General features: G+C 36.4%; 1 protein-coding gene across 1 annotated transcript; it reads right to left on the reverse strand.

Moving 5' to 3' along the window:
* Nucleotides 1–8,617: 8,617 nt before the first annotated feature.
* Nucleotides 8,618–15,510, reverse strand: LOC110699315 (sorting and assembly machinery component 50 homolog). The gene is made up of 4 exons (XM_021876826.1): nt 14,584–15,510; nt 11,331–11,816; nt 9,052–9,567; nt 8,618–8,917 (listed from the first exon to the last, which is right to left on the reverse strand). Exons 1-4 carry the CDS (start codon nt 15,133–15,135, stop codon nt 8,834–8,836), a joined length of 1,638 nt encoding a protein of 545 aa, XP_021732518.1. The 5' UTR covers nt 15,136–15,510; the 3' UTR covers nt 8,618–8,833.
* Nucleotides 15,511–16,970: the final 1,460 nt, after the last annotated feature.

Consider the following 16,970-nt stretch of genomic DNA (forward strand, 5'->3'; position numbering starts at 1 on the left):
GTCTATGAAAATTTTTCTTAGCCTCAACATAATAATAAAATTATTATAATACCTTTTTTTTTTTTCTTCTTCTTTTCCCTCCACCACAAGCAACAAGACTAGGAATTCGGGTTATACTAGTCGATACGCAAATTTCATAGAATATAATGATGAAACGCTTTGCTCCGATCCTTCAGAATGTGAGATTTAAGGTTATCACTGTGTTATTAAGGCAACGTGGAAAGATAATACTCCATTCATCTAGATTAGTTATTGTCAATATCATTACATTACTAGTTCAAATTAAATACGAAGTACATTATCAACATTATATATCATCTTTTTAATGTTCTTTAATACATTTAATTTTATGTATGTTATTTTACTTTAAACTAGCTATATGTTTCTACGATGGCATAATATGCATCATACAATGTGACCGAGTGCATCATAATATAAGATGATTTGCACTTTGTCAAGAATTAATAATCACATTGTCTCAAACTTTCATAAAGTCGTAATGAAGGAATGATATAAGATGATTTTGCGAATATGTACATTACATGTTACAATAGTTGTCTTGTTCAACTCACATGCTCTCTTGACATATATATCCCTTTTTATATATAGGAGTAATACATTTCTTATTAAATTACTACGCGGTATTATATGTGATTCTTATTTATACATGTATATATGCATACATATATTCATATAATCATACACTACTTGTACCAAGCATAAGTCGGAATTTAAAAAAAGGGACATACAATTAACTTGATGACAAAGTTGTAGAAGCTGGAAAATACATGCAAATTCTAGAAAAATGATGGAAATGTTGGTAAGTGAGATTCAATATTGAGCAAACATACAAGCTGTAAAGTCAACTTCCAACAGTTCTGTTGTCATATTGTTATTTCTCCTGATATTTTTTTAGCCCACCAACTCTTAAATTAACACCTTTTTAGTTTAAAAATTCGTGACCCTATTTATGCGGATCTTCGTATCTGCTTACTATAGGTATGTCTGTCTTTTCCTCTATTGTTTATACACTTCTAAGTTCTAAGGCTCTAAGTCTCGTTTACTTTATCTTATTTTTACTGAATTGAAATTATTTTTACTGAATATAAATTATTTTTACTGAACTGAAATTATTTTTGTTGAATTGAAATTATTTTAACTAATTCTCTTTTATTTCTTCTTTAAAGTTACTGATTTTAACTGAACTGAAATTAATTTTACTAAACTAAAATTATTTTTACTGAACTGAACTTATTTTTACTGAAATGAAATTATATTTACTGAATATTATTATTTTAAGGTGAAGTGAACAGGGCATAATTATATACTTCTACTTCATAATTAATTTTGTATATATATATATATATATATATATATATATATATATATATATATATATATATAAAGGTAAGTAAAAAAAAGTATTAGGATGCCCTCCTTATGAGGGGAAAAACTCTAAATATGTATGTACTTGTATTATTGTATGTAATAACATATAGGCCCTGTTTGGTGGAAACTTTTGAACTTACGGTTAGTGTTTTGACAAATCAAAACACTACTAGACAAAAAATAAGAGTGCTTGGCAAGGTAGCGGTGTGAGTAGTGGTTAGCGGTAGAAGTAGCGTTTAGGTAGCTTTTCTCAAACGTTAAAAATAGTAGCTAGCGTTTAAGAGTAGCGGGTAGCGTTTGTTAATTTTTAGTTTACTTTTTTTTAACAATTTGTATGATTATTAATATATTTTAGTATTTCAACCACTAATTTTGCCAAACACTCATACTATCAACCCTTACTTTGATAGCTAACCTCTACCCACTACTAATTGACAGCTACCCGCTACTCAACCGCTAAAAGCTACTTCCTTCCGTTCGCTTGTTTTGCCAAACGGGGCATAAGTCAAACCACTAAAAGCTACCTAAAAGCTACTCAAAAGCTAGCGCCAAACACGCCCAAAATTATGGAGCAACCCACATAACACTAACAAAGTAACCTCTGTGCATATAAGAATATATAAACTTTATCCGGAAAAGAAGAAATTGATAAAGAGGACAAAAAGAGTCGATTAGTAGAAATATAACGGCCTAAATACTAGTGCATCGGTTATTATACATTTACATGAGTATCGCAGCCAGACCTGGGCACCGTGCCGCCGCGGGCCGTGCCGCCGCGGGCCACGGGCTGGTTCGTGTCGTGCCGGTCGTGCCGGCGGGCCCAGGATTTCGTGCCGTGTAGTGCCGGTCATTTTCACAGGCCAGCCCACGGCACGGCACGGCCCTCGTGTCTGGCGGGCTCGTGCCGTGCCGGCCACGTGCCGGCCTGCGGGCTGGCAGCGGGCTGGTGCAGTTTTCAAATATTTTTTTTTTTTATATATATATATGACAACATTATAAATTAATAAGTTTATAATGTATATAAGTTATAAAATTATAATTATAAGTTTTATAAGGTTATAACTTATAAGTTTATAACTTATAAGTTATAAGTTATTAAGTTATGAATTTTATAATTATAAGTTGAATATTTATGTTTTATAATTTGTATATTCAATATTTATATTTATATATTTACTTTATACTATTACTTTAAAATTTAATGTTTATGATTTATTAGTAATTGGTATAATTTTATTTTTTTTTAATATGAATTTACAAATTGTAACAAAACGGGGAAAAAAGGCAAATTGGACTTTAAATGTGAATAATGCGTACTTTATATTATTATTACTTGAGTTGAGAAAATTGTACAATGATAACAATGATAAAAATCATACAATGATGGTATTAAACAAAAATTGGAAAATGATAAAATTGATATTTTTAAAATCGTACAATATACAATAATTGTCTATTCTTCTTCTCCTTCTTCTTGCTCGTCTTCATCTTCGTCTTCGTCTTCGCCTTCGCCTTCAAGGTCATCGGCTAGTTGCATAGATTGGGAACTAGCCGAACTCGAACCGGAAGCGGAGGTTCCTTCTTCGTTGTCGTTGTGGTCGTAAGAACGGTCTTGTGAGCGATTTTCCGCATCCAACCAATATTTGAAACACACGCACATTTCTAGTGTTTCGGGTTTTAGAATTGTTCTTCTATCGTCTAAAACCCTTCCGGATGCGCTGAAAGCTCGTTCGGAGGCGACGGAGGAAACTTGGATAGCAAGAATGTCTCGTGCCATTGCCGCCAAAGTTGGATGCTTCGAGCTTTGTTGTTTCCACCATGCAAGGAGGTCGAGGCTGTTTATCTCATCGTCGTCCATGCCTTTGGTGAAGTCGTAACTCAGGTACATCTGCAACTCCGAGACGTCGCTTTGCGTTCTCCTGATTGATGAATCACCTGAAAACCTTGAAATCAAGTTAGTAGCTTGTGAAAATAAATGTTTGGCCTTCTTACTTACGTTTTTGGATGGTTGGGAAGGCCCTGAGCGAGGAACGGTGCCATATTTGGCTTCATAGACTCTATATAAAGCAAAAAACTGATCCTTCACATTAGTCTTATAGTTTTCTACATCATCGTCAAGAAACATGCATTGAAAGTAAATGTCAACTAACATAAATGTGTTTTCATACTTTTTCCTAGCATCTAATATGGAAGCAAAAATATAAATCAAAGGAATCTCACTATAATATTTACGCCACTTTTTTTCCATTGCTGGAAGATACTGATCATAAGCACTTTGATGGCGATGATCAGCGAAAAGTTGGGCGAGTAAGCATGCATTAGAAAGAAAGTTTTGAGCACAAGGATTGTAAACAGTAGAAAAACAATACGTCATGTTATATAATAATTGTAAAAATTGCATATATCTTTCACAGTTATTCCAATCATCATCATACAAAGCATTTTGTGGAAATTTTTGGTTGTAAAATAATGTTAACGGGCCCTTGTACTCAATTGCCTTTGTTAACATGTCATAGGTGGAATTCCACCTAGTTGGGCAATCGGTTCTAATTTTTATTACCCTTATCTTTTGTTGTTTTAGAAAACACTTCCATTCTTGGTATCTCATGTTAGAGCTATTAATAGACATAATAGCATCTCTGATTTTGCTGTAGTATGGGCCAATTGCCCGAACTCCATCCTGTACACATAAGTTAAGTACATGGCAAACACATCTAGTATGAAGAGCTTCACCGTCTAATAGTACATCGGTTAAGTTTTGTTTGATAAGATTAGCTGTGTATGTCATAGAGGTTGCATTATCAAAAGTCATAGACATCATTTTATCTCGAAGGTTGTATTCGTCTATTGCTTGCATTAAATGGTGAGCAATGTTAATGCCGGTGTGTGGGTATTCCAGCATTTTGAAATGTATTATTCTTTTTTGTAACATCCATTGATCATCTACCCAATGGCAAGTCACACATAAATAGTGATATTTATAACCACTATCCCAAGAATCGGCTGTTAAAGATACTCTACAGTTAAGGTTACTCAATTCGGCTTGTAACCGGACTTTGTACTCTAGGAAATTTTTCATTGCGGCGGAACGAACGGTTTTCCTAGAGATTCTTTTATGTTGGGGTTGTAGTGCTTTGTTAATGTAGGTGTTGAATGCGTCACTTTCCTAGAAAAGAAAAGGTTGTTCGGCGTGTACTATCATTTTTCCTAGTTCATCCCTATCCCTCTCATAGTTGTATGTAAAGCCGTATGGATGGAATTGGGAAATTTTGGGCTGGGTTGGATCACTAGCTGGTTTTGCACAAGCTTTAATGTGTCTAGATAAGTGTCTCGTCCCGTTTTTGGTAACTGTCGTGAATACACTATTACATGTTTTACATTTTGCCCATTGTTCACCATCTTTACTTAGGACAAAATAACGCCATACCTCACTCCTTCGGTTTTTCAAAAGTAGCATCTCAGTTTCGGTTAACCATTCATGATGTGTGTGATGGTTAGTAGTGGGACTAGTGGGAGTGGCAGTAGAAGGGGTAGAACCGGAGCCCGGAGGGAATTCGGGTACTTTCTTGGCTACCTTGGCTAGAACAATAGTTTTGTTGATCACCGATATAATTAGGTGGAAATTGGTATGGTGGTAGTGGAAATTGGTTTAGTGGTGGTGCTGGAAATCCCGACGTATTATATGGCTCATAGCCCGGGGGGAAGTAAATGGGGTCATTGGTTTGACTCGTAATTTGGGGGCTCGTTGTATTTGGTGGTTCCCTAGAACTACTACTACGGATAAGTCGGCCTTTCCCCCTAGACCTAGATGATGGGTTGTTCGATGCCATAATTAACAATTAATTTTTTAATAAAAAGTGGTTAACTATAATAATAATAATTAATAACAACAATTTTAACAATAAAAATATCAATAATAATAATTAATAACAACAACTATAACAATAACAATAACAACAAAAATAAATAATAACAACAATTGTAACAATAATAATAATTAATAACAACAATTATAACAACAACAATAACAATTAACAACAATAATAATTAAACAAGATTATTCTAATAATAACAATAAAACAATAATAAATTTAAGATTAGTTTAGATCTTACAACCGTGCTTCAACGCTCCACTAATTACGATTACGAACTTTTTAATTTTTTCCGATATTAGGAAAATAATTAGAGAATTTAAGAGAATAATTAGAGAATTTAAGAAAATAAGGATTATTAGATATTTAGAGAATATAAGAGATAAGAAGAAGAGATTGTGATTTTGTGATTTGGGAATGAAATGGAGGTGAGTATTTATAGAACTTTTGGGGAGCAATTTGGCAAAAAACTAGCCGTTTTTTTGGCTTATTAAGGAGCTAGAATAAACGGTAACATTACCGTTGGCCCGCGGGCCGTTCCGGGCCGTGCCTGCGGGCCGGCACGACGGGCCAGCACGGCGGGCCATGGCCGTGCTCGTGCCGGGCCGTGCCTGGGAATTCTCAACCCTGTCCGTGGCACGGCCCGTGGCACGGGAGTTGAACTTCGTGCCGTGCCGTGCTTGAATTCGGGCCGTGCCGGGCTGCGCCGAACGACGGGCCGTGCCGGGCGGCACGCGGGCCAACCCGGCCCGTGCCCAGGTTTAATCGCAGCCAAATTACATAAAATTTGTTGGGTTATTGTACCTCAGGTGATAGTGTGATACTGGGTGCCAGCAACAACATCACTAAATTTAGTATTCTTTTTTAGAAAGAGAGAGACAACAAATGCAAACACAAGGACATCGAAATATAGTAGATATAATACTCCGTATTTTTATAATATTTTTATATATATAAATTATTTATTTTATTTATTTTTAGAAAAAATTGCGAGGAAGGTCCTTTTAAGTGGTCGACTTTGTGAGGAAGGTCCTTTTATGAAAAAGGTGGCACAAAAGGTCCTTTTATGACGTTTGGGTTGTGAGGAGGGTCCTTTGACCAAACTCGACCTCCGTTTTCCGGCCAAAAAAAGTCACGTGCTGTGCATGTGACCACTTAAATCAGCTTTTTTTTCTTCGTTTCTTTCCTCTTCATCTTCTTCCTCCCTTTCAATTAAATCAGCTTTTTTTTTAAATTACTTATTTAAATTAATCACTTAAATCAGTTTTTTTTATTAAAATTAATTATTTAAATATTATGTAAGTGTGTATAAAATAATATGAGTCATTAATTGAGGCAATAATATGAGTCATTATTTATTTAAACACTCACTCCGTTTATTTTTATTTACAACTTGAGCACAAATTGCGGTTCACGAGGCAAAAGATTGAAGGGCAAAGATTAAGAAAGTATAATGGTGATTAATATATTATAGGAGTATGTAATTAAGGTGGAAAGAGAATGTTTGGATAATAAATCAAACCACCCACTGCCACCACCAAGACCAGCCACCACCACCACAGCCTTCACCAACACCACCGCCGCCTTCACCACCACCACTACCACCCCCACGAAACCACCACCACCCTCATGTCATTCCCTCCTTTTTCCAGCAGCCTCCTCCCTAACCAAAAAACCCAGAAATCTTACATTCCCCTCCACCACCAGCCCTAACCACCTCCAACGACCACCCCACCACCCAAACCCACCACTAACCCAGACCACCCCACCACCCAAACCCACCTCTAACCCAGACCACGCCATTTCCAGCACATTTTCTGCAATTCACCGAAATTTCAACTAAATTAAATTAAACTCAGGAAATAAAAAACGGAAAGATAATAGAGAAGAAGCAAATCAACTGCCATCAATAGATCTGAAAACCGCTCTTTTTTTCACAATCGGCATAATTTCATTAACCGATTTCTTCATTCTCCGGCAACACCACCCACTCTACGGCAACCCCCCACCACGCAATCATCAACACCGATCATTACTAATAAGCTAATCTCATCAATTTGATTAATTGAAGAAATCGTGGCCTCAAATTGAAATAATTGAGCAAAGGGTTATCGATTTGGGCTAAAATTGGAGCTTGCGGCTTTGGATTATGGGATAGCGGCGTTGCTCAGTAGCGCGGTGGTGTGGTGCTGCTCGGTGCAGAGTGGTGCGACAGTGGCTGGTTGATTTGGTGCGATTATTGGTGTTGGGCTGGCGGCCAATTGTTTCTGTTGGTGTGCGGCAGTTCGGTGGTGGTTGTTGCCGGCTGCTATGGCCGAACAGGGGTGAGATGGGGCTGCTGTGGTCAGTGTTGTGGGATGGTGATTTGAGGTTTAGTTGGTGGTAGTGGAAGATGCAGTTGGCGATGTTGGTGGCCACTTTGGTGGTAGGGAGGAGGGTGAAAGAGATGAAGAGCAGAGATGAAGAGGGTGAATGGATGGTGGGTAGATTAGGAGATGAGTAAATGGGTGGTTAAAATTAGGTTAATGATTTTAGATTAGACAAAAAAAGTTATTGTGATTAAAATGAGATAAGGGTAACATTAAGAAAATCTGAATTTTTAAGTAAGGGTAAAATAGTAATTTTCAGAGTTTTTGTTTACCCAAAATGGAAATAAAATAGAAAGTTGCACATAATTGTGAGCGGACTAAAATGACAAAAGTTACAAATAAAAATAAACGGGGGGAGTATTAGTTTTCCTCCATTTGGATAGCAAAATGGGAGGTGAGGGAATTGGGAGGAAGAGAAATGGAAGGATGTTAATTCCTTCCACAATTAAGAAACAAATATTTCCACATTAGAGAAGATTTGGAAGGAAAATCGGTTTTAATTTTCTCTAGCACCTATTGTTCTTTTGTCACCTCTACCACAAGCCGTCATCTTCCGCCGCATCATTCGCCGCCATATCCAAACTTTTCTTCTTCTTTTTGAAAATTTGATCTTAAGAAATTTTGTTTTCCAAAATTGATTTTAATGTATAAAAAATTCTAATGTTGAGATACATAATTTCTGGTTTTGATTTACAAAAATTTATTTTTCATGAAATCTGATTTTTAATTTTATGAATCAAGTTTCAGAAAATTGATTATGATCTTCAAAAATTGATTTTCTGAAAAAAAAAAAAAAAGGTTTTGATATTCGGAAATCAATTTTCAGAAAATACGGTCTTCTTTATCTTAAACAATGATCTGCCAACACTAAGTTAAGGCTTCCTGAAATTGGGATCAGAAGGCCTCAGCCTAATTTCTTGTTTCTTAGGGCTGACTTCAGTAAGATAACCCAACTAGGAAGCTGCAACAAAAACTACACAAAATCCCTGAGCATTTCTAGATTCCAGAGCAATTTATTGAATTAGTTTTCAGACAAAATGCAACATTTTTTTTTTCTTCTCATTTCCCTCTCTGGAGAAAGCACTTTACTGCATTTCCAGTCAAAAGGGCAAGTTATTCAGTATCAAAATCACGGTGTTGTAAAAATTTGGGAGGTGTGTACAATACTGAAATTGCAAAAGAATCTCAACTTCTTTCCAATGTTCAAAATGGAGATGAAAAGCAAAACTGCACACCAGTTTTTCCATGATCATGCTCGAATTGCTTCACAATGTGACAATAGTTAACCTGTTCAATCAGAAAGGAACTAAATTTTAAGATCATGAACACTTTAACATTTGAATAACTGAAGATGAAGGTAGCAGAGCTATTATATGTATACAATGTCTCATATAGAATTAAATTGGAGTAAATATACTAACCTCAAGACGTAATAATTTTGTCGGAACAATGACACCACATCCAACAGTACTTCGAAATGACTGCATGAAGCCCTTTGTGGAGAACTTGCGCCACTCGTTCTCTGTTAATTTGACAAGGTTGCCAGTAGAAGCAAATATATGAGCATGGACCCCAGCTTCCTTGAGGATTGTCAATGGAAGATCAAATGAAAGATCAGCGAATGCAGAGACAGCAAGATCTCCACCAACAGCATCCCTCTCAGAAGCAGCAACACTGGAATCACCATCAGGTTTATCTCTAGTTTGTCTTTGCGGTTCAGTAGGTCCAAGTCCTCGGCACTTAAATCCCAATACTGAACTTGGCCCTCCTAATGAACAAACTGGTGAAGTATTGCCACCCAAGAAAAATCTATCAGGCAAAGATGATGGTCTATCCAAAAAACCCTTCCCCCATGGGAAAATAAGGCCAGCAGAGACTCCAAGATTAAGTGCTGCACGACAAAATCCCAAAGGCACTGCATAGCGGAAATCACATTCCTGTCGAGGATATTAGAGCAAAATAGTTGACTTAGTTATCTTGAAAAACAGGCCTGGATAAAATCAACTAAAAAGGGCCACAGCTCATAATTCACAGAGACTAATCACATCCATCAAAGCAGCTGGTAGGGTGGACAATAGATAACTTTGACAAATCTCAAAATCTGGTAAATGAAGCTAAAGATTATGACACTTCACCATAATAATCTTCATCCCTATTATGAAAAACTATCATCACCCAAATAAAGCAGTTAGATCACAGGTTCCAGTGTCAAAGCCAAACTCCAGGGAATAAAAACTATATTAAAGAGTTTAGCTGTTATTACTGTTTGTTTTCAGTTATTCTGAAAACTGAAATATGGGAAGCAAAAAAAAATATTATTTCCAGTTTTCTGTTGTCACGTTTCAAAACTACCAAGATTAGTATAAGTAAAAAACTAAAAGTTAGTCATTGGTTCTTAAACAAGACATATTATATGAAAGTCTTGAAAACAAAAACTAAAAACACAACACTAAATCAAAATGAGCACTGAGCAAAAAGAGGCAAATACTTCACATTGCAAGAGCAAGTCCCAAGTCTTAATATGAATTGCAGGACAATGCTCGGAAATCTACAACCTCATTTATATGCTAAGAGTATAAAGTTTCAAGATGATAGTGAGTGCACACTGCATAAGACACAAACTCATTTCAAGCTACCATGGCTAATTGGCTATCCACAAACCAAGTCCTAGAATAACCAGCATAGTGTTTCAAAATGAGCATCACTGCACCTCATAGAGTTTCATAGGTTTGCTAATGATTCATTCCCTCCCAAAAAATCCAAAAAAGGTTACTTAAGCCTTTAATCACTTCAATGAGTATACAATGAGTATACAACAAGGCCAAATAGGCCACAGGTGCAGAAATAAAGAACTGTCAAGTTTTTATAGGTTTATTTTTTTTTTTTGAGAGAAAAGTTTTTATAGGTTTATAATAGACTTCAAATTGGTATATTTCTCAAAACCGACCTAACACCTACAAAAAAATGGATATAGGCCAAGGAAGGATCAAACAAGAAACAGCAACCCAACAACCGTTGAATCAATGTTTATTCTGACAAAAAGACTTTTCAAAGTTCAGGATTCATAGGAAATATATTGCCTTATCTAGTTTTCGTACACGAAGAGGGTGGGATATTTATTTTGGGAAGTCTTATAACTATAATTGAAGAATAATAACCAATTCTTCATGTCAATTAGAAGAAAATATACAAATCTAACACTAGTTAGAGACTGCATCTGAAGGACATATATCGAAAGAGGATAGCGAGCAAGGTATCGTTGACCCAGAAATTTCAAAAGCACATCACTTTACAGTTAATGCAGAGAAAATATTGATAACTTTTGAGCACAATGCCAAAAAAAGGTAGAAGGAGCTCCCCTTTGACAAGAAGTAGCCTTTATCTTCTTAATTTATCTACTTCCCAGAAAACTGTAAACAGAAAAACATACACTCAACTTTCACACAACTGGCCATACAATGTAAAATTGCCACACACATAAAATTCCATCTGCAACAGTGAAAAAAATAAAGTGAAAAGATATGATAAGGCTGGAGGGATCAAAATTGGTAGCAGATCATAGTCTAAAACCAGGTTATATGATAGGAGATCAGGGTAACAAACTGCTCAAAGGTACATACAACCTTTGATTTTTATTTTGAATCAACTTGAACAGATACATCCAACAATTCCAGATAACTGTGAAAGAATAATGTCATACCTGCCGCAGAAAGCGTGCACTCCGACTATCAGGATTAAGGCCAGCTAATAAAGTAGTAAAACTATAAGCATATCCCCGAGTAGGCCTCAAAGGTGAATTCCTCTGATCAACTTTATATGTATACTTTAATGATGACAATAAACTATGCCCCAGCTGTCTCCTAACTGATTCACCTGCCATTTGAGATGGATCTGTCAAGGTGCGCCATGTCAAATTGTATACCATTTCATGATTCCTTGTTGATATTAGACCAAGACCGAGGCCTAAAGCTTGTTCTTTGTATGAGGAAAACTTTAGCCAGTCTTGCGAGAGTAGAGATGCTCGAGCAAACACGGGAGAGGGCCAATGTCTCAATCTGGGAAGTGTAACACCAGTACTCACCTCTGTTGTCTGATCCCATCCATAAGACACAGATCCATCCCAAACATCAGCATAACCAAACAGATTCTTGAGCTTCAAACCTCCTTCAAGGGACCAAGATCTAGCCTATAAAGGCAATCGTCAGAATTAGCAACACATCCCATAAGTATAATAGCAGCAGAAATTAAAGATGGAAGAAACAGAACATCTATGAAAAGAAATAAATGAATGTCAAAGCCATAAGCCTGTAATGGTGAATGCTATGATCCTTCTTAAAACAAACACAGCATTAAGTTCAAATGTCTATCCGCTGCCAGCACAATGGTAATTAAAAGGCATATAGGGTATACACTGAAAAATGAATATTGATTGATAGTTAGATCGTCTTAAATGTTAGGTTGCATATGGCTATTAATCTATTATTAATGATAATTGGGAAATAGTCGATTTCATTTTGCCTATAAAGGGGATTATAAGTTTTCCTAAAAACTGAACCTACACACATCATTGTAAGCTCTTGCTGACTCTCTCAGTTGATAAGGTTCCCACATCATCTGGACTACCCTTGCACTCTGATAGGCTTGACAGTGACTCTACGACTAATCTTGTAGGCCAACAAGACTCAACCTTGTTTATTTTCAATGAAACTAGACAGCTACTTCTTTCCCTTCATGATTAATGATCCAAGTGTAGGCTTTTCACCCCTCCCCTCCAATTTTCTCTAGCTAATGCCTAGTGATGCCTGAACTCTTTTGTTTGAATGGAGACTCTGAATTTAGAGTCAATTTTCTCCAAGTTTTGCAAATTACTTGAATTTACCGTCTCCTTATCTTTCATTGATGTATGTCACAGACAAGGAATATCTGGCAAACCCAGAGAGCTCTCAAAAGTTCTTTTAGCATTTTACATAATTGATGAAGAAGACTCCCTCTTTAAGGGGTAAAAATGAGTTTCCGCTGATGATGACTTTTAATGTTGAGTTATTAACTTGTTATCTTAAGGCTTTGAGGATGCTATGGTCAATACTCAATAAACTTATGAGATTTCAGAAATTGTGAGGCTGGCAGCACTAGTCTTAAAAGGAATAGAAATGAGTCAGTGACACCCCTACTATGGATAGATACCCTATGTATCAACCTTATTTCTCCTTGTTTAAATAGCAAGTTCTCCAACATGAAAAAAAAACTTGAAGATTCTCAATCAGGGATTAATAGCTAAGATTGTATATAATCAATTGCAGAGAATCAGCCAAGCAGAGCACACATCAAATCCAAGCAGAATAAGTCTTTATCATTAATACAAACTTCAAGAGTTATCCTCCTTTCCACTATCTTGTATGACTTATATACTTCATTGGTCATAAAATAGATAGGAGCTACCCTCTTGTCCCAAAAAACTGCAACTAGATAGACAAACCTAAGTACCCTTAGTTTCAAATGCCAAATTTTAGTGGTCTTGTCATCCATTTCTTATAGATCAGTAAATCCAAGTAGAAGCATTCCCAGGTTGGTCTGTCCAGTTTCCAAACCTTTGAGCAGAGTTACAAACCACTTCACATAGTCTGCAAAGGGACTGGTTCTTATGTACAAACCATGCAATTTTTGGCTGAATCCTACTATCAACTGCAAGGCTAATAGATCTATTTTTTGAATTTATGCAAAGCTATATAAGTCCTGTAATTTTATACTCTAGACTTTTGGTACACTGCCAGAATCAGCCCCTTTGCTTGCCAGAAGTAAGGCTTCATACATCCTGACTTCTTTGGACAGAATTGCAAGTTTCATGCTCTCCTCTTTTAAATATTTGCTAGTGGTACAGCTTCAGTCCCAATGCCATCCTCAGGCATACAATATTGGACCTACTATGGCTCTCTTTCCATTGTACAAGGGTTTACAAAAGTCCATTTACACAAATCCTGTCTTAATAAAACCCAGAATATCATTTCTAAAACCAAACTCACTAAAATTACATCTCCACAAAGCACTTCAACAGTTTGTCAACATCAACACAATCCAATCATCATAGTGAATTAAAAACTCTTGACTAAACAACAACACACATGTTAAACAAAAGCTAAAACCCTATAATTAATTACCATTTTGGGCCAAGTACCTAAAAAGCTAAAACCCAAGCCTATTGAAGACCAATAACTTCTCTGTGACGTATCAGAGTTTTAAGTTCAAAAAAACAGTGAAATATAGATTTCATTAAAAGAAAAACTCCAAGGTAGCTTAAATAAAGCTAACAATTGTAGTATCTAGAGGTGGAGTTAGCTTTAGAAATAATACAGTAGTTCATTTTCCCTTTTACCAATGCAATAGCTAGTTTTCTCATATACAATATTTTAAGCAGGTAATTTGAAACTAACCTCTAGTAATTCTGAGGAGATCTAAGAGATAACATCCACCACGAGTCCACAACACCAAACAACTACTTCTGCTAAACAAGGCCAAAGTCACTAGATAGACAGTTAAGTCATTCTAACAATCTCAGGCTGCAGCAGTACAGCACCACGCTTTTCCATAGCGTTTATAAGTTTATCACAGTCCAAAATCAGAACTCTAACCTTACAAACTTACAATCGAGCCCCATAACCCGAATTAATTATCCAAGAAAAATTCTAACAAAGGATCAACATTGCAAACCAGTATCATTCAAGAGTTCAAATCATGCTAATACTCGTAAAAGTACTCACATCTCGATTCCACACCAATACCCTATCCTCGGCCCCAAATTTGTTATAGAAATACCACATTATCATACAAACGTTCATCAAAAGTCAAACCACTACAACATTACAACCAGCAATCTGATAATTTACTTAAGCACAACAAAACTCAAATAAAACAATAAATTCAAAGAAAATGATCAAAATGTATCATCAGAACATTACCCCAGGCTTAGTGAACAGCCCAATTTCACCAGTGAGAGGATTCTTCGTCTCCGAAACCTCGATAACAACATTCGCAGTACCAGGCAACTCCGTCGGTCCAGAATCAATCGTAAAATTAACCGTATCAAAAATATCAAGCTGCCGAAGCTTCAAATTAGCGATTGCAGCAGCTTGAAAGATCTCCTGAAGCGTTGAAGCTCGTTTTAGGTCATCCATAATCTCAGCTTCAATTACAGAATCCTTAGTTTTGAGATTCCCTTTGATAATCACATCATGAACTCTTAGGGTTATTGGTTCAGAACTCAATCGATTCGCGAATTTCGTCATTTTTTCCTTATTCAAACCTATATTTGATTTCGCCGTCGCAACAGATTCATCGACGTAGTCGTCATCTTCTTCTGCGACTTCATCTTCTTCATCGTCTTCTTCTTCTTCTCCATTGCTGTTGTCGTCTTCTTCTGGTTTTGGCTCGTCGTCGGCGTCGCCATTGTTGGAGATAGGGTTGTGCTCGGTAGTTAGTCGGTGGTTGGATTCTTCGGTTTGGACTGCCATAGTTGAGGAGAGAGAAAAAGGAAGGATGGAACTGAAGGTTGTGATAATGGCGGTTGCGACGGCGACGACGGCGGCGTAAAGTTGAAGAATGGAAGTGACGGCGAGATTATGGGTTTTACGGCCTCTTTGAAAATGGTTTTTAAGCTACAAGCTTACCTCACATCACGAAAGGTTTTCGATTTTCTGTTCTTCGGTCCATTTCTAAAACATTTTTTACTTTTATAAGTTTTTTTTTTTTTTTTTCTTCTTCTTTCTCTTTCTCTCTCGGGAAAGAAATAACTAATTCATTATCATTACTTAACTTTAATGAATTAGTTATTTCTAAAAAAATGGATGTTACACATTATCTGCAACAAACTAAAATTTTCCTCTTTTTACTAATTTTTTTTTGTATAATTACCAATTTACCATTACTTAACTTTAATAAACACATCAAATCACATGTTATTAATCTATTAACCTAAATTAGTTCATCCATTATTTAAACCTAACCCACATTCTCTCTCCTCTCTCACAACCACATCCACCAGACCACCACCAACACCACCACCACGTTTTCTCTCTCCTCCATCTCAGCCACCACCACCACCACTTTTCTCTCTCTTCTTTTGGATCTCACAACCACCACACTGCAACCACGCACCACTCGATCAGTTTGATCGCTGCCCCTTTTCCTCGTGACAGTTGCCACCGCTTTCTCCTCCCCTCGTCAGAGCCGCCGCCACCTTTTCAACCCTTCTCAAAGTCGCCGCTCCTCCTTAATTTAGTAATTAATTAGGAAAAAGGAGAATTTGAGATTAAGCTTGAAATCTCAGATCTAAAGCAAATTTGGTGAAAGATGGCTTGATCGTGAAAGATCGTGGTTACGGAGTGGGTGTGAGGTGTCTTCGTGGTGGGTAAGATAGGTGAGGGGTAAGTTATGGTGGCCGTGAGTCAGGCGGGGTGGGTTTTTGGTGGTTATGGTGGCGGTTAGAGGGTGGTTACGGGGTGGGTTTGTGGTGGCTATGAGTTGGGTGGGGTGGTTTTGGGCATGTTTCAAAGCTTGTGGTGGTGACAGGGTGGGTATATGGTGGTTTCGGTGGTTAGGGTGGCGTGGGTGTTTATGTGGTGGTTGTGCGGCCGATTGGTGTTGCTGGTGGAGTATGTGGGTGTTGGCGGTGGAGTTCTTTTTCTCTCTCATCCAATTAATCACATGCCCCTCTATTTCTTAATCTTTGTTCAAGAAATTTTGTCTTGAGAATTGTGCAAGCTAGTTTTTTGCAGATAATACGTAACGGAGGAAGTAGAATTGTTCAAAAAAAAAATTCAACAAAATAGAACGAGTAATAAAATAAGGTCTCTAAAGGGAAGTTCAGCAAGTAATTAAATACGGAGGGAATAATCCGTAAAAATAATTTCAGTTCAATAAATAAGTTCAGTTCAGTAAAAATAATTTCAGTTTAGTAAAAATAAGTAATTTTAAAGAAGAATTACAATAGGGAATTTAAAAATATTTTAAGTTCAGCAAATATAATTTTAATTTAGTAAAAATAATTTAAGTTGAACAAAAATAATTTCAATTCATTAAAAATAAGGTGAAGTGAAACGGGCCTTATTTTGTTAATTGTATTAAGAAAAATCAATTTTATTAGCGAGGTAAGCAAAAAAAATTGTAAATTAAGTGGCAATTACATAAGTAAATCAATAGCTTATATTTTTGCAAAATGACAAGTTTATCAAGGAAATATGGCAGTTTAGTAAATAAATCAACCTATTAATTTATTTATGAAATTGCCACTAGTATTGTATTTTTTTGTTTATCTTCGTGATTAATTAAAACTTACTCGTATGGAATT

Source organism: Chenopodium quinoa, unplaced genomic scaffold, assembly GCF_001683475.1.
Source record: "Chenopodium quinoa cultivar QQ74 unplaced genomic scaffold, ASM168347v1, whole genome shotgun sequence".
NCBI classification, from domain to species: Eukaryota; Viridiplantae; Streptophyta; class Magnoliopsida; order Caryophyllales; family Amaranthaceae; genus Chenopodium; species Chenopodium quinoa.